This window comes from Ptychodera flava, chromosome 10 (assembly GCF_041260155.1).
Source record: "Ptychodera flava strain L36383 chromosome 10, AS_Pfla_20210202, whole genome shotgun sequence".
Taxonomy (NCBI): Eukaryota; Metazoa; Hemichordata; class Enteropneusta; family Ptychoderidae; genus Ptychodera; species Ptychodera flava.
In genome coordinates this window covers 40,876,728-40,895,416 of record NC_091937.1, presented here as the reverse complement: position 1 = coordinate 40,895,416, position 18,689 = coordinate 40,876,728, and the positions used below count along the sequence as shown (strand labels likewise).

The 18,689-nt window shown below is 37.6% G+C and overlaps 3 protein-coding genes across 3 annotated transcripts in view; 1 reads left to right on the top strand and 2 right to left on the bottom strand.

Annotated features, from left to right (window-relative positions):
- LOC139142802 (uncharacterized) overlaps positions 1-14,474 on the bottom strand; it is a 27,193-nt gene extending 12,719 nt beyond the window's left edge. The window contains exon 1 of the mRNA XM_070712970.1: positions 14,305-14,474. The gene's annotated coding sequence lies outside the window, so the exon portion shown is untranslated. The remainder of the gene's footprint in view (positions 1-14,304) is intronic.
- LOC139142791 (WD and tetratricopeptide repeats protein 1-like) overlaps positions 1-18,689 on the top strand; it is a 354,040-nt gene that overhangs the window by 96,428 nt on the left and 238,923 nt on the right. The window lies entirely within an intron of this gene.
- On the bottom strand, positions 11,311-18,689 carry LOC139142806 (C-type lectin 37Db-like). Its single transcript, XM_070712974.1, has 5 exons — positions 18,619-18,689; positions 17,824-17,909; positions 12,598-12,961; positions 12,236-12,306; positions 11,311-11,471 (listed from the first exon to the last, which is right to left on the bottom strand). The coding sequence occupies exons 2-5, from the start codon at positions 17,885-17,887 to the stop codon at positions 11,446-11,448; spliced, it is 525 nt and encodes a 174-aa protein (XP_070569075.1). The 5' UTR covers positions 17,888-17,909; positions 18,619-18,689; the 3' UTR covers positions 11,311-11,445.

Sequence of the window (18,689 nt, the reverse complement as noted above, 5' to 3'; positions counted from 1 at the left end):
AGATTTTATACTGGTGGTTTGTTTTAGGCCCATCCTTTGATAAATCGTACATGGACAAGAATACTTTTGCGCTTTTAAATTTTCTTTTTACGACAGCTAAAATTGCAATTCATGTGACGAGACGAAATGCAATTAATGGTCATGATCCCTCAATCAGTAATATGCTTGTTTCTGTTTTTAAAAGGCGAGTTTGTTCTCGCATTTTAGAAGAATATAATTACTTCACGCTCAATTCAACTATAAGTGCTTTCAAAAAACACCAATAATACACCAAAAACATTTGGTGTATTAATGACGTCATTGCTTCCGTAGACATTGATGGAATAATTACTATTGATTCAATTTTGTTGTGAACACTTCTTTCTTTTGTGTGCTTTCACCTCTAAGCACACTTTCCCTTTTGCCAAAACCTTACTCGTCCTGGGCACCGTACTCCTCACGGAATGAGAGGGGGTAGTCAGTTGAGAAAATTCTTGGTTGGCATGTCCCTTCTCATTGGCGGTTAGGCGGCTTTTTTCTGCAAGATGAATAGGTGCTCTTGACCTATTTCTTTGCAATTTTTCTGTCGCTTTTTCTTGTTTCGAAGTTTGTTTTGCTTTCTCCTATTCAGTGGAGATTTTTTCATGCACCTCGCATCTTGCCTTCTGTCAATAACAAATGGCGCTTTTTTCAGATTTAATTGGCTTCTTTGCCCATGTTGCAAGTGAAATAGCTACCTGTTTGCCTTTTCACCAGTTCTCTCCGTCTCGCTCCAGCATCAGTGTCATTGCCATTTTGCATTTTTTGCTGATTTTTTATAGTCCAACTTTCCTTAGTATATTCAGTCATTGACCATCATTTGCTATAACGCATTTGTCAGATTTCATTTTAGCTTTTCGTCTCTAAATTTGAATTGATTTGATATGTACTTTTCTGTACATGAGATTAATTTTAGTAATAAATGTTCATTTGAAAAATCAAAAATCTTCTTCTTCTTCTTCTTCTTCTTCTTCTACTTCCGCCGCAATTCTTTGCTCACCTAGATCTCAAAAACCACTGTGCGCAGCCACTTACAAACTTGCAGAGCTAGTAGACTCGTATGAGTACTCGTGCACCTTTGTCAAGAAATTTTGACTAGTCACGTGATATGGTGGTAATATTGGATTTTTCTTAAACCTAAAAATGGCTTTACCTTGTGACCTAAGGGTTCAGTAAAATTGACATTTTTTGTACTGCAACAATTAATTACCTAAGGTCTTAAAAATTTGCAAATAAAATCGCGTGCGGTCAAGTGATTGGGCGTCCTAATGGATTTTCGTAAAAATACCAATTTAGTCTTTAAAAATCTTCTCCTCAAGAACCAACGTACCAATTGACTGAAACTTTACTCGTATCATCCTTAGTGTAAGTATTTTCAAGTTTGCTAAAATCATTTAGATCGGTCATGTGGTTGGGCGGCCATTTTGGAGTTTCGAAAATTACCAATTTTATCTAGTCAATGGTTATGGAAAATGTGAAAAATAATGCTTTAAAAGTTTTCTTCTAAAAATTAATGTGCCTCTGGCCTTTTTAAAGTGCCTCTGGCCTTGAAATGTGGCATGAAAGAGCCTTGCCATATAGTCTACAAATGTTGCAAACAAAACTTTGATTGATGAATTTTTATGCAAATGAAATGGATTTAAAAGTTTCAATTTTTAAAGGTTAAAATATATATTAAGATATATATTGCCAAACCAAGTGACTGATCCAAATGATTTTTGCAAACTTCAAAGTACCTACACTAAGGATGATACGAGTTAAGTTTCGGTACAATCGGTGAATTTATGCTGGAGTAGAAGATTTTAAACATTAAATTAGTATTCTTCGAAAATCCAATATGCGCGCCAAACCACGTGATAGATCCAAATGATTTTTGCAAACTTGAAACTACCTACACAAAGGATGAAACGACTTACATTTCGGTTCAATCGGTGAATTTATTCAGGAGTAGATTTTTTAACATTAAATTGGTATTTTTTTGAAAATCCAATATGGTCGCCGAACCACGTGACCGATCAAAATTATTTTAGCAAACTTGAAACTAGCTACACAAAGGATGATACGAGTTAAATTTTGGTTCAATCGGTGAATTCATTCTGGAGTAGAAGATTTTTAAACATTAAATTGGTATTTTTCGAAAACCCGATATGGCCGCCAAATCTAATGACCGATCCAAATGATTTTAGCAAACTTGGAACTACGTACACTAAGGATTAAACAAGTAAGGTTTCATTTACATCGGTGCATAGGCTCTGGACTAGAAGATTTTTAAAGGTTAAATTGGTATCTTTCGAAAATCAAATATGGCCGCCCAACAACGTAACCGCACGCGATTGAATTTGCAAATTTTAAAGACCTTAGTATTGTTGCAGTACAAAAAATTTCAATTTTACTTTACCGTTAGTCATAAGGAGAAGCCATTTTTATGTTTAAGAAATATCCAATATGGTCACCATGTCACGTCACCAATCAAAATATGTTGACAAAGGTGCACGAGTACTCATCCGAGTCTATTAGCTCTGCAATTTTGAAGTTGTTGCGCCCAGCGGTTTTTGAGATCTAGGTGAGCAAAGAATTGCGGCGGAAGTAGAAGAAGAAGAAGAAGAAGAAGAAGAAAGCCAACTCATGTAAAAACAATAGAGGCGTAAGTCCCTATTGGCTTGTGCCCCTAAAAAGAAGAAGAAGAAGAAGAATATTGAACCACTACAAATACAATAGGTTCCCAAGCCCCATAGGGGGCTTGGGCCCCTAATAATTTTGATACAAGTATGCACTTTTTAGCCAGTTCTCTTTGTGTTTGTCCCCTTGTCTCTCTGTGTTTGCATGAATACTAGTGTCCTTATGTATGAAAATAGTGCAAAAGGAAGCAGAAACACTCTGTAGCCCTGGCGAAAGTGTCAACGATGACGATAATTATATGTCGATTGTCTGTTTATTCTGGATAATGGAGAACTATCTATCCTTTTCGACAGATAATCAGTCCTTTTCCGACATACCAATACGTTTGTTAGCCATACGACCTATAAGCTCAGATGGTACTGAATGCAGAGGTAATAAAAACGGTAAGTTGAGACCTGAAAGACTCTTAAACATAGCAATTGGTTGTTGATAAAACACATTTCCAATTATTGATGATCTACCAAATATTTCAACAATATACAATATGCACTGATAAAAGGAACAATACGGATCGCTGTTGAGTTTGGTAAGTTTTCATTGTGGTCATGTATGGAAATGTTTCGTATTGGTCATTTGTTATCACTTAATGGCGCCTCTGTCGTGAGATTAATCGCATTGTGGTGACAATAACAATGTGTTTTTGGTTTTGCGCAAGTGTAAATACAGAAAAGCAAAATTGAAATTTTACTAGAAAAGGGTGTTTTCGGTTTCTGTAATTTTAGTTAAGTTTTTAGAGTTTTTCAACTCGATGACCACGGGAAAATACTGAAGATTTCACTAGACTATAGCAGATGATTTTTCAAAGCGTGCTTTCACAAAAGGTGTCTTTGTAGCTGTTGTTTGAGCCATTATGCTTGGTAATAAATTATCACTTCAAACAAAGGCGGCGAAAACAACATTCCACGATCCAGTTAATATGCAATGTGATGATGACATACGGCCATTTGCCTTTCCGCAGTCTCCAATTCTTATATAAACCCCCGACATTACCTGCGGTGTTCGTTGGTCACTGGAGTTGATCGACAATCATTCTCAAGATAGTTCGCCACTGTTCCGGTAAGCTAACGTCATTTACTCGAGCAACTTTATTTCTTAGTAATCATTGAAACTCGTTACGTTACTTCTGAGTGTGTGTGTTTGTGTTTGTGTTTGTGTGTGTGTGTGTGTTTGTTACTGTCTTCCATTCTTCACTAACGTCTGTAGAAGAACACGATTCTTTGAAGCTTGTGCTAAATATTAGTCCGTCTATCATAGTGTGCTAAGCATCCCAGAGAATATTATTGGCTGTCCTTTATTTGATGTTACTGTAGAATGAAAGACTGGAGCACAAAAACAGAATTTTTTTCAACTAAGAATGGGCAGACCTAACATTGTGAGAGACGAGTAAGAGTATTGAAAGAAAACAAACTGTTAAGTAGAAACTGGCCGATTATTTTAGCCTGTGTACGAAATCCGTAGTCCCGGTTCAGTAACGTATTTGCACTTTCAAAGCGGGTGCACGTGATGACATTACGTTCTACATTGTCAAAGTAAACCACATATGGAATTCCCTCGTTAATTAAAAAGCTCTGCGACCTGCGTACACATTTCTTATTTATCTGCTTACGATCTATCCAGTTAAACCGATTTATACAGCAGTAGGGCGTTTCATTTCCGACTTAAATCTACCAATGGACACTCTTCGGTTGGTTCAATCGCTTATTATAGCTATTACCGTTACGTAATTACCTTTTTCTACTCCTCAAAACATTCGTTTCTTATATTCATTAAACAACAGAGGGACGTCTCCACGAGACAACATGAATGCTGCAATAAAACTCTTGGTATTGATTGCTATAAACCAAGCCTATGCCACTTCTTCTGGTAAGAATGAAAAACCTTTCTTTCATTGGACTATGATTAAGCCAAAATAAAATAAGTTGTGCTGTTACGATATTAAATAAGCATTTTTCAGAGGTTCAGGGCGGTCAAACACTGGCCACAGCATTTCCAGAAAATGCATCATACATATAAAAGGGGTTAAACATAAGAGACATCCTCGTTCAGGCAAAAATCAAATGCAAAGTAACGAATGCGTGATTTTACGGTTTTTTTCTTTCTTTTGTTTTACTTCCTTGTTTACGTAGCTCTAAAAAGTTAAAGGTCGACAAGAAAAAAATAGGGTAGATCGAATTATCGGAGCTGCACAATTTTTTTGTTCGGCCGTAATAAACTTTGCGAATGTATAGCGAGAAAAGCGATGACTAAGTTTATCTCCTTCATGGCGTGAGATGATTCGACTGAGAGGAGTAATAATAATAATAATAATAATAATAATAATAATAATTTATCAGCGTACTCCATGCGTTGAGCTGAACTAAGCGTGTCATTTCACTGAACTTGCCACGTTATTACTTTAGTAGGGAGGGTCTTTCGTCTGCCTAATTTATCTTTTCTGAGACTATATCAAAAAATTATTCTCATGTTGCACCCAAACTATGATATTACTTGGCTCTTGCTGCTCCTTTTACAGAATATCAGATACTAGTATCTCTATCTGTCGTCGACGTAATATGACCAGGACTGAAAACCGCAGAATGGAATTTGCTGCCGTCGTTATTTATCTAAGCTTTGTGCTTCATATATTTTTTATTTATCTTTGCATCGCTATGGCAGGTATCTCCACTTATCATGCCCATGAAGTGAAGCAATACAGCAAATTTCATTATCATGCAATGATGCCACACTGTCACGTCTTTGCTCATTTGCAACTGCATTGCAACTTCTCAACTGATGAACATGACAAGAATGTGAAATATCCTTCATAATGCCACCGTGTAGGGTAGAGTAACCGTGATAATGCATTTTCAGTAGAGCCTAATCTCTTTAATCCAATATTTAATGCGTCAATTCATTTCACATAATCAGATTTACCTGGTTGTAAAACTTATGTCAGGAATAAGTGGTCCATTCCGACAAATGCCGTGACAGAGTTGCAAAGAAACAAACACACAAACACAAATAAGTGAGCATTTGTTTTTTACAGGGAGGGGTCGGTGGAAATCAAGGGGGTTGACTTTTACAAAACCGTTTTTAGGGGGTCAAATTTTACAATCAATGATTGGAAGGGGGGTCAAATTTTATAAATGTTTGTATGGACTTAGAGAAAAAAGAGAAAGAGGTCTGATTTTCGGTACATAGGGATAACTATGGAATACAATTTTTTGACAATACGTAACATGACTCTGATGACCTTTAACCTCAAATATACATATATGTCCATAACTCAGTAAGCACAAGTGCTACCCGCTTCATATTTGGTATGATGGGAGACTTTATGATGGCACATCCTGTACCTCATTAAATATGCGCATATCTTATATTGGGCTGACCAGTAGAGATAGAGGTCTGAAGCATTATCCACGCGTTAACTTCTTCAGTGCATTTTGTGGACCTTATACAAATCTGGTTCATCATTTGTAGAATATGCCTCGGGAACAGATATAGGAACCATAATTTTTACAATTCTTTTCTTGTCTAACGCTTGTGGCGTAAATTAAGTTTTCACCGTTATAGTATGGTGAAAATGAAAAGTTAATTTTCCTCGTAGAGTTTACACAGGGTGGCGGCGATTTTGAATTCCAATTGCCCGAAAATATAGGGTATATCGATACTCTAGTACAAAATATGCAGGGTGACTCCTGACTTCTATGCTTGAAAGCGTTGTTTAGTAAAGTTTGAACGGTTTAACTCTTTCAAATTCAAGGCACAGGTTCAGTTAGCGTTGATTCTTCATGTTCAGCCAAGCAACTCGCTATTAGCTCACAAATCCGTCTATTTCCTGATGAGCTGTTAACTATATACTGTTCGGTAAGGGCGATATTCCGTCATGTTGGTGATTACTACCAACAGCAGCCACAAATAATCCATAGGATGAAGTTGGGCAATGAACAGATATTGACTATTTTCTTTGATATACTATTGTAGAGATAACGACATGGTCAAAGCTTTTGTTATGTCATGTTTATTATTTACAAGTTATCTATAATAATTGATAAATAGTTGTATTTCCCGCTAGATCCTGAGCCTAGATAACGCAGCTGTACCTTCATTGTATGTATGCAAGAAGTTGCCTATGGAACAAGTCATCGTTGATGACACAGTCCCCACTTGTTAATGGGTACTTTGATTACAAGTACTCGCAAAGGATATAGTACTCTACAGTAAAAAATACTGAGATATAGATGGGCCTTAATGCCCGAAGATGAGTTCCATGGTGGTGAAAACATAACATTACATATTACAGTCGGATGCAATGACACGATTTAAGCACAGTGTTTGATGAATTTACAATTTTGTTAACATCTCTCAAAACTGATTTCCCCCGCTCTTAAACATCTCGTGAGTGAAGTGCATGAAACGGATCTAATCGTCACCTGTATTCACAATGTGAGTTTGTATATGATATCACAGATACGATATCTGTGATTTTGTTTCCATTCTGGTTAATGATCGATATTTTCACAGAAATCGTGATACAATTACGCTCCCAAAGAACTAACCGATTTTACTAGGCGCGTTCAACCTCACAGATGCCGAGTATGGTTCAACACTTACATTCTACAACTTTGCATCCCACCAATATTAACAGCCGATTAACGATATCCTTACAACAAGATCACATAACAGTATACCATCAGGCTCCAGCATCATTCTGCATGTTTTTGGCATAAAATCTTACGCCATTCATAGCAAACATCTTACTATGCTCTTTGCACACAGTCCTACATAGAATCCCATCCAACAATCGTCACTCAGGAAAATTCTTATGTAAACAGCATCAAAGGTTGATTTTCATCCATCGTTTATAATATATTTCCATCAATTCTTACGAACAGCACGGCATTTTGTGTCGGTCTCTTATATTTATTCTGAGGAAGGAGTCGGTTTCAAATGAAAGTTCTGATGATTTGAATTATTTTGTTTGTGAAAGATATAAAAGTTCTTGTTCCTATTCCGAAAGCGCGTGTTACTTTCCAGGAGCTGGTACAAAACGGTAGAGTGATGGTTTTGACGTCACCTAATATCTTTCATAGGCTTTGGGTTAGGTATACCTATCATGAACTGTCAATCTAGTTGTGACTAGTATTGTGTATACAGTCTTCTTTAAACACATTTATTCGTACATCGAACCTTATATACTCACACTGAGCTCCGAGGGTCTGAACACGATGCGATGAAAAAACGCATAACCTATGACACATTTTAAGGCCTCTGTTGGACACGTTGTGCTCATCGAAATTTCAACTTTCCTTCCCTACGTCTCAAACAGCTATTAAAATGAATTTATATATCCCTGTCCAATGAATGGCCGTACCTGTACACTTGATACGCTGAACTGCTCCACACATTAACAAAACTGCTACCGTGAGTGCTGGTCTCTTGTATGAACATGATATGTACGTCGCGCTAAGCGATTAAATATGTTTGTTTATATTAAAATTCTACTGTTTTGCACATTAAAATTTCAACTGCTATCATCAAGCTTGTCTCATGACCCTTCTTAGAGCGCTGCTTGTTGTCATCGACTGCACAAACGGTACAGGGGTCGATTATACTCTGCAATAAAGTCTAAACTGATCATGAGATTTCGGATCGGAAGTGTTCGGCTGCTTGTGGATGTCTTGACAGAATCGTCCACTCTCGAAATGATACATTTCAATGAATCGAACTCCACTCATGTAATATCTAATATCATCTAATTTGTCCAACCTCAAGGTACCTCCAATTTCCTCAGATTTTCATTGCAATCTGCAAATTGAACGATATACTCATTAACTATGCCTCAACAAAGTTTGCTTTTGGCAGAATAGGCAAAAAATTGAACAGATTTTTGTTCATTTTAAATTTCCCGCCATTTTCAAAATTTTGCCAAACTAGAATAAAACGGAGATTTTTTGTCAAAGTGGAGCGAATTCCTTACCCGTACTTTCAGTGGAATGCACCATGTCGTATTTGTAAAGATTCAGATGTGCACATGCACCATTTACGTTGTTTATCATGTAGTTGTATGGAGGCGGCCATATTGGGGTGTAACATCCGTTATTATTATTATTTGTCTTACTGAACCTCCCGTAGCCTGACCAAATTGCCAAGCGGCAGAATCTAGCTTAGTGAGGATGTGGATAATTTACATAAATTTACATCTCATTTGCATTTAATCAGTAAACAACACTGATGTCTACGCACCCACTCGATATAATACGTCCTCGTCATTGCCAAAACTAAGCTATAACAATGATATAGTATATGTGTGAGAGAGATAAAGTAAACGCCCGATGCCAAATAAAAAATACATTTCGAGTTCAATATTTTTGGCCAACGTTTATAAAAATCACACTTCAATGACTTTGATCTGCCATCTTTCCTCTACGGCTATCATGATTATAAACATGTTCATTATGATTTTTGTTTCTTTCTTTTCAATTCTGATTAGGACTTAGTGATAAGTAAATTTTAGATTTCTCTCCCAACATACTCTCAACCTATAAGTGTAGGGAGAGAGAGTACGTTTTGAGAGAGTTGCATTGAGTCAAGTAATGATAGTGGTGTTTCTTAGAACATCTACATTAGTTTGGAACAACAACAGAATAGTTATATTTGTTGAATTTTATTGGTCAGCAACAACACCAGACTAATATAAATATAAGCAACATACAAATGACAACAACGACAACCGGATTCGGACTTTCACTGTCTGACATTTTTGGCAAAGTGCGACTTCTCCAACTTTGTAACTTGACTAAATGCACTGTCTATGTGTGCGCTTCTTTTTGCATTCTCCCATTAGTTTCAACCGAAAAAGAGCTACATTTTATTCAGCGCACTGCAGTGGGTAGCACTTGATTCAGTTAACCCCGCGTAAACCATAGGAACAATATAAATAATAGCGAAGAGTCTCTGTAAGTACAGTGACGCTTGACGTTTTTGGTAAACAATCAATTCAAATCACGCGGAATTGCCCCTGAAATAAAAGCGTTTTATCAGCATCTATGTGTATTAGAAAAGTTTGCATTTTCCCAAAAAAAGGGGGGGGGGGGGGGGCAGCTGCCCCCACTGAACCTTAGGCTACGTCTATGGTATTTAAACGTGTGTGTTTCAATAGTATTCAAGGAAGTTTTTATCTGTTTGTGACGCGGCTCCCTTCGTTCCACTGCTGGTCTATTATCACCGCATTCTAGTCCGCACTCGAGTCCGATATTGAAGACCACATAGTGAATAGTAATGTTTTATAAGATTCGAAATCCCATGACGTCATGTAATTTTGTTGCTCAATCGTGAACTGATGGACAGGAAGTACCTTTACTTGTTTTCGATATGACATCTAAGCTTATCAGTCAGCTAAGCAATACATACCTACATACCTACATACATACATACATACACATCGTAAAGTACAAATTAATGATATCTGTTACTTTAGTTTAATGCATCCTGCAATAATCAGACTGAAGAAGAGAAGAAGTCATTTCATCTGTCTGAAGATTGCAGGATGCATGAAACTTAAGTAACATGCAAATATCAACTTTGGTACTTGAAGTAATTTATGTTTTTATTTATAACGCTGTGCTTTAGCAATGAGCACTGTAATTTCTGACGAGGAAATCTGTGTACTTCGATATTATATATATATATATATATATATATATATATATATATATATTGTGTGTGTGTGTGTGTGTGTGTGTGTGTGTGTGTGTGTGTGTGTGTGTGTGTGTGTGTGCCTTTACAAATTGACGATAGCTTTAGCAATTACTTCGGAAATGACGGTCTGTTAGTTTAAGAAGAAGTTAAATTTAGTGAACGTCTTCTTAGTGACACAAATACTTTTAAGTTTGGCAAATGTCTTAATCATATCGGTTTTCCAGTTTTTCGGAAACAGCACAGTACTCTCTTTCTCTTTTTTTCACGGACAGTGATGTTGCACAAACACCTATCCTTTATTTGCGATTTTGTAAGTGCGTATTGCATGGATACCCATTTTCTCTTGGAGTGCCACCACCGGGGGTATACTATACGTATTGCATATCCCTAAAGGTTTTTCTGCGTTGAAGGCATGGGGTCGCTATCTTGGCTTCGTAAACAGCAGGCAAAACGGTCAACTGAAGACCATTCACTGCATGGTCTTCAAAATTAGTCAACACAACTATTTCGCCAGAAAGTCATAGAGTCCAAATATGTGTTCCGAGCTCTATTTTAACTTAAAATTCACCATAATCCATTAAAATGCGCTCTTTTGTTTTGATCGGCAGAGAAAACGAATTCGGTTTGTTCAAGAGGGATGTGCGTCAGCGATAGAAAATGCAATAAGAAAAGGCCTTTCCAAAAACATGACCGCCCTGTGCAGTAGGAGTAGAAGTTGTATTGAATGATAAGGATTACGTCTTTATTGTTTCAGTCAGCTGATTTTATTACTTTGACTAAGTTAAATGTTTACAATGTTGCCAAATATACTTAATAGCGAGCTAGGGATGCCATGAACAATATTAATTGAGCGGAGAATGACAGAGTAAAAGAAAGGACCCGCAAAGATATTGTTGAACTTTTCCTGGCGGGCAAATGGGAATACCTCAAAACGCATCATGTCTGTCCACACATAATCCTAAATATGGTGTTTCTTTTCAAAGATGTCTCCAAGCTGGATACACATCTGGCGAGGCACTGCATTTGATCCACATGTTGGCACTAATGCGAGGAGGAAGAACCATATTATGCACATTGGCACGTAGCTTCAACTGTAATAAAACAATCCACACAACCGGTGAGAAAGCACAGCACATGAGGGGAGGCAATATATTATGAGAGGCTATGTATTAGTGAAGATATGCTTTTTTCCGTTGCAAAATTTGACTTCAAATATGGCAAAATAGGCTAACTTTCTTCCTCTGTCACAAATTTACATAATTTTCTGTCCACAATCAAGAAAATAATGCTTTTGTATTTAATAAGTGATATTCGTTCTTCGGAGTTTTATCATTGCAATCCTTCCCAATATAGAATGATTAATACCTAACAGTAAAAAAGGAGTTATAGTTTCTTTCTAGAGTATTCACGGAGTCGACTCTCGTTACGTTTCAAATAAGAGACGGTAGCGATGACAGGATCATGTCAAAGAGTTTCAATTATTGCCCATAATCACATTATGTAGATCAGAACCATTGTACCAGAAGTAGTATGCGCCTCGAAATTGAAAGACTAAAACTTTTGCTCAAACTTTCTTAAACTAAACTTACCAAATCAACAATAAAACTCAGGGGTCACCGTGCAAAGTTCGGAACTAGCAAAACAAATTGCCCAACATTTTGCAATTTTTGAAAATTCAAAATGGCCACCATCCCTGTGTTAACTCTATGGAGGAAAATTAAATTTTGGATTTTCGAAAAAATTAAGACCGTTAAAGTTTTTCTTTATCCAAGAGCTGTAAAATGAACCCCTAGAAGTTTGAGAGTCCGATTGTCTGTCCCCGAGGCGCGTTCTACCTTAACGTAGAGTTTCTTACTTTTCTTCTGACAAATATAGCCTTTCGGAGTGGTACAGTATTCATCGTCGTATTCGAAGCCTTTCTTGGTCCTAAAATACAAGGCATGACCAAAATAGAAAATGTTACATCTTAGGCCTAATTTTGGTCGATAACGGAATTTTACACAAAGAATAAAGCACTAAACTTAAAAATACAGCGCTCAATTACACATTCAACAAGATTAGTATGTTATGGATTTTAGCTATCTCGTTTAATTGACATTATTTTGAAATGGTATAATGGTTTAAATATGCAGAATTAATAAGACTTTTTGGAAAACACTACGGTTGAAATTTGTCAATTTTTGACCTCATATCGAAATACTTTAGAAACCGACTCACCATAATTGGACACAATTTTGTCCCGAATCGTCGTGCTTTTTGTTATCATTAGGTTGGCCTGGTGCCCATTTCGTAAAATTCTTACACATCGGATAAATCCATTCGAATGCTGTTTCGTCGTGAGTACTTCCATCAAGACTCCTGTCGGGATCATTGAATCCGATCCAAAATCCATTCCCATGGCAGGATTTCTTGTTCATATTAGCATCTTTTATCTCATCTTTTAATTCGTCCCACACTGCTTCTGTATGCATCGTTGCAAGCCAACCACCGTCTGCCTCGCATGAATCATTGGCAGCCTGCCAGTTAGACTTGGAACACACGGCAGTGTACTGGTAACATTGTATACACCGTGTGAAAGTTACTGTCAGAACACAAAGTATGTGACACATTAATAAAGAGAGAACTTTCACATCACCAAATTAATAATTCTGGCATGCGTACAAGGTTTTAAGGTTTTTCATCGAACAGAAAGATTAAGTTCACTTGAATTTTGAATTTTCTCAGAGTGAATAGATTGTACGTGTAAGTAATCTTTGCAATATCTGATTTTACATCCTGTAATGATTTTGACAGTGTCAAACGTAAATGCCATATCATTAAAATTATGCTTCGTATAGGATTATTCAGCACTACGGTGTATTAAACCACGCACTAGACTTCTAGTATTTGAAAAATGATAGAAGAAAAGAATTATAAAAAATACTCGAATACTCACTTATGTTGGTCTATTTATGGAGACTGTTTCTAAGATGTTTTTATTTTTAGCAAAGGAAGAATAGCCTGGCCTTTGTTAAATCGAGTATTTTGACCATGTTCCAGAACTTAAGAAAACTACTGGAACTAATTTGGGATAATTGAATTTTACATTTTTCAAATTTCTTAAAAGCGTTAGGTGCCCTATAGCTGAATGGTGCAATATTACAAATTACACATAAAAACAAGTGTATAAGTTAAAAACAAAAGCAGATTAGCTTACATTCGCAGATTAAACCGACATTACTTCACCATCCAATTATCCCAAATTAGTTCAAATCGTGTTTAACGTAGTATTCGCCTAAGAAGTTAACTTTGGCTCGAATTTTCCTAAAGGATTCTTTAACCGTACGGTACACTTTCAAAATCAAGAATAAAAATCGGGGGTCACCTTGCAAATTTTGTTGCTAGAGACACAAATTACCCAAGATTTACGTATTACCGATATTTGAAAGCATTATAAGTTTTCGAAAAAGGCGGTGAAAACTTTTATTACAACAAGGGCTTTAAAAAGAACCCCCCACAAGTGCTAGATCAGAAAAGAATTGTAAAAGTTTGAGAGTGCCAATATCTGTTCCCCAGGCGCAATCTCCCTGAAGAGTAAAGCCTATTTCAAAACATTGTATAAGGTTGCATTTGTTTTGGCAAGGTATCTACGGCCCGGCACCTCATTCATCGCCTGTAACCTTGCTGCACATAGTCTGGCAGAGACCCTGCGATTCGCGTTCTTCCTGTTTATGCTGTTGGAACACGCGCGCGCCCTTCAGAGACGCGACGCGAATCCCAGGGTCTGGACGTTCTTGCAAGCGACCGGTCGGATTTCTGCCTGATCCGGGTACTTTATAGAACTCCACACACCCGTTAATCAAAACAAAAATGACAAGTAGCATAGCCAAATAAAATGAAAAATGAAAAATAAAACCATACCGCGTATATAGGTTCACTAGCTACTAGTATATATTCTCTCCGCCCGGTTAGATAGGTGTTTCTTTTGAAGTCACAACCCTTATGAATATTCATATACTTGCAAAAACCGACAGTCGCTGTGTCTGGCAGCGCGTAGCCTTCGAATGGAGTCCCATCGTGGGCGCGCACAAAACAAGGCACAGCGACTGTGGAGAGTCTAGCTGCTGCGAGCAGCACTATAGAGTTCCTGGTGCCTGACGGATGCTCACGTCACAGCCCCTCTATCATATCATGTAATCTAGTGAAATTCTTGTTGTTTTAACACGCCATGAAAGCAATTCAAAATATGTCACGGTCAATGATAGTTAGTCTCTGGAATGCTACCATATATGTCTCTTATAATGCTTTCAATGTATAAGTTAAAGACGGCTTCGAAGTGTTTCACTTATTAATATGAAGGCCATAATTTTCCCCATTTCGAAGTGACCATTATACATAGCAGGTCCTTTGTTGAAAATATCATACGGGAGTATTGTATACTTGAATTCGGGGCCTAGGGGTGCAGAACTTTTTACAATTTTCAAGCCGTTTGATTTTATGCTTTCACATACTTCCGGTCCATTTAACAGTACGAAGTAAGAATCAGTCCCGTCTTATTAACTTAGCCTCAATGTCAGAGTGTCTTTACAGCCTATCGAGCATGTATCGTCATTGTTGTGCACAATGGCGTTGCTAAAGAGTTTTCCAGTTTAAATATAACATTCTAGAAAGGATCAAGTTTTCCAAGAGAGTTCATAGGAACATCACCATAACTGTTCAACACTGTTTAGCTTAAGTAAAGAGATGACCAGTTTGGGTATAAACTGTCTAGTGGGGATCAGGTTTTCCAAGACAGATCATCGGATCATCTAATCTAAACGACGTAAACTGCATACCTGCAGGTGCCTGTAGTGTAGGTTGAGGCCGTTGTGTCGTTGCGGAATTGCCGCATACTGAAGGGCAGAGAAGGCGAATTTCATAATCAAAACAGTCTCCAGTCTGTTGACTGTGGAAGCACAAAAATCCGTTGTTCAAATCGCAGGTCAGGGAAACTTGGCTGGTTTGATCATGTGGAGTGTGAGGGTCGACGGCCAGCCTGCATTCGATGCCGATTGGGTTGTCGCAGAATCCATAGGTGCCTCGCAATTGATTAATGATTTCAGACTCGCCTATCGAGCTTGGGTCCAAAGGCTGGCCATTTTCGTCACTCATCCAGCTTGTCCACTCAGAACAGCCACCGTTGTTGTCAAAGTTTGAGAAATCGAAAAACATGACGATTTAGACGGTACTGAGAAAAACAGGAAACCCATTTAGATACCTACCTTTAAAGCTATGCAAGCTGGGCACTGATTGGGCGAGACGAAAGGGAGAACTGACAAAGAAACGAGAAACAGGTAACCGAGGGATGTACTGAGGAAGAAAACAGGAAAATGTACATGTACACTTGCTGCAAGTCTGTACGCCTATGAACACGATCTAAAACAGAGTAAATTGAAGGAATAAATTTAAAGGCTGTCGCACTGATTGCGATGTGATATCGCGAATCAGAAAAAAGTATCAAGCCATGATCTGCATCATAGCCACAAATTCCATAGTGACAAACTCGATGTAACAAAGACAAACAGCACGGCACAGGTAGACAACATTAGCAGATGGTTAGTGGACGTGAAACCGCTACTTGGCCAGCCAGCTACTGCCGCTTATGCCCGAGAAAAAGCCAAGCGACGAGTTGGCTAGTCTAGGGAACACACTACACGGTGTTTGTTCTCGGGTGAGAAGGGTAGCCGGCAGTACAAAAGGGGACATAGTGAAGAGATAACAACACGTGACAGATTTAGGTTCTGGGACAGAGGAAGAGAGATTCTTTCGTACACAGCTTCCTGAAAGCTATCCTATGTGTAATGTGTTGAGTTAGTATGCGCCTCGAAAGTGAAAAACCTATGCTTTTGCTGAAAATTTCCTCAAGCAAGCTTGCAACTATTCCCTTTGAAAAATCAAGAATAAAAATCGGGGATCACCGTGCAAATAAAGGAACAATTTACCCTAGATTTACCGATATTTGAAATTTAAAATGGCCGCCATCCTTATGTTAACTCTATGGAGAAAAAGAAAATTTAAAAAAATCGAAAAACTAAAACCGGGCGAAAAGTTTTATTACTTCAAGAGCTTTAAAATTAGCCCCCACAAGTGATAGATCAGAAAAGAAGTGTAAAAGATTGAGAGTCTAAATATCTGTCCCTGAGGCACATTCTACCGTAAATAGTAGAGCGCCGAACTTATAATCACAATATCAATCCATGACTAATCGAACTATAGTACGAACTTTCACCAACACAAACCTAAGGAACTACATACTGACGGAAAAATTGAATTTATTAACAAACAAAGTGCATAGTACTTTAAAATTATGCGCTGAGTCAGGACCGATATATCTACTGAAACTAGGTAACCAATGAGGATACTTAGAGACAATGTTGTATCTACATCCATTTCATTGACGTCATGCCTAATGTTGACGCCATACAGTTGCTTCTTTATGCAATAAGTAGGCAGATGAATGACGATCGATGACTGTCGACCAATCATCTTTCTCTAAATGTCTGACGTCATTTAACCATGCTATGTTAGCCGTTGACGAAACACAGTGTGAGGTGAAACCTATTTTGCGATTACATTTACTCCCGATTAGACCTGTAAGTATCTCTTCTGTCATGTCTGACCGTTTGTTGTCCTCGGTTGGTTGCTTCGACTTGAAACGGTTGTCTTGTTGGTCTGATGTAATCTTCTGCGGCAATATTGTACGAAATACGTTAAACAAGACCCTGTGAGTCGCCCCGATAAGAATACATTGAGAATAACAAACTTTCATCGAAAAAGCATATTTATTTGCGTTTGTGTGTTTGTTTCCCACAACTCTGTCACGGCATTTGTCGGAATGACATTAGTTCTTTACGACCAGGTAGAGCTGATTATGTTAAACGAATTACCGTATTAAATGTTGGATTAAAGAGATTAGGCTCTACAGAGAGTGCATTGTCAGGGACATTTCACATTCTTGTCATATTCATCAGATGAGAAGTTGCAATGCCGTTGCAAACGAGCATGACGTAACAGCGTGACATGATAATGACATTTGCTGTATTGCTTCACTTCATGGGCATGTTAAGTGAACGAGATACCTGCCATGGCGATGCAAAGATAAATGAAAAATATATAAAGCACAAAGCTTAGATAAATAATGACGGCAGCCTAATGAATTCTTCGGTTTTAGCCCTGGTCATATTACGTCTGAAGAAGAGATACTAGTATCTAATATTCTGCAAAAGAGCACAGGAGCTAAGTATTATTATTATTATTATTATTATTATTATTATTATTATTATTATTCCCATCAGTCGAATCATTTCACGCCATGACGGAGATAAACTTAAGTAATATTTTGTCCATAGTCATCGCTTTCTTCGCTATACATTCGCAAACTTTATTAATCATAGTCCCATGAAAAGAAAGACTTTTCATTCTTACCAGAAGAAGTGGCATAGGCTTGGTTTACAGCAATCACTACTAAGAGTATTATTGCAGCATTCATGTTGTCTCGTGGAGAAGTCCCTCTGTTGTTTAATGCATATAAGAAACGAATTTTTTGAGAAGTAGAAAAAGCAATTACGTAATATAAAAGCGATTAAACCAACCGAAGAGTCTGCATTGGTAGATAAAGTCGGTAATGAAACGCCTTACTGCTGTATAAATCGGTTTAGGTGGACAGATCGTAAACAGATAAATAAGATATGTGTATGCAGGTCGCAGAGCTTATTAATCAACGAGGGAATTCCACATGTGATTTCACTTTGACAATGTAGAACGTAATGTCATCACCCGCTTTGAAAGTGCAAGTACGTTACTGAACCGGGACTACGAATTTCGTACACGGGCTAAAATAGTCGGCCAGTTTCTACTTAACAGTTTGTTTTCTTTCAATACTCTTACTAGTCTCTCCCAATTTTAAGTCTGCGCATTTTTAGTTGAATTTTGTGCTCCAGTCTTTCATTCTTCAAAAACATCAAATAAAGGACAGCCAATAATATTCTCTGAGATGCTTAGCACACTATGATAGACTGGACTAATATTTAGCACAAGCTTCAAAGCACCGTGTGCTTCTACAGATGTTCGTGAAGAATGGAAGACTGTAACACACACACACACACACACACACACACACACACAAACACACACACACAACACACCACACTCAGAAGTAACGTAACGAGTTTCAATGATTATTAAGAAATAAAGTTGCTCGAATAAATGACATTAGCTTACCGGAACAGTTGAGAACTATCTTGAGAATGATTGTCGATCAACTCCCGTGACCAATGAACACCGCAGGTAAT

Bases quoted from the DNA above. Each gene is read 5' to 3' on its own strand.
- LOC139142806 (XM_070712974.1), bottom strand. From the start codon at position 17,887: ATGAATGCTGCAATAATACTCTTAGTAGTGATTGCTGTAAACCAAGCC. The intron at 12,962-17,823 runs GTAAGAATGAAA...GTGTTCTGACAG, and splicing joins AGCCTATGCCACTTCTTCTG to TAACTTTCACACGGTGTATA. The intron at 11,472-12,235 runs GTAAGAAACTCT...GTTTTATTACAG, and splicing joins CTATATTTGTCAGAAGAAAA to TTGAAGCTACGTGCCAATGT.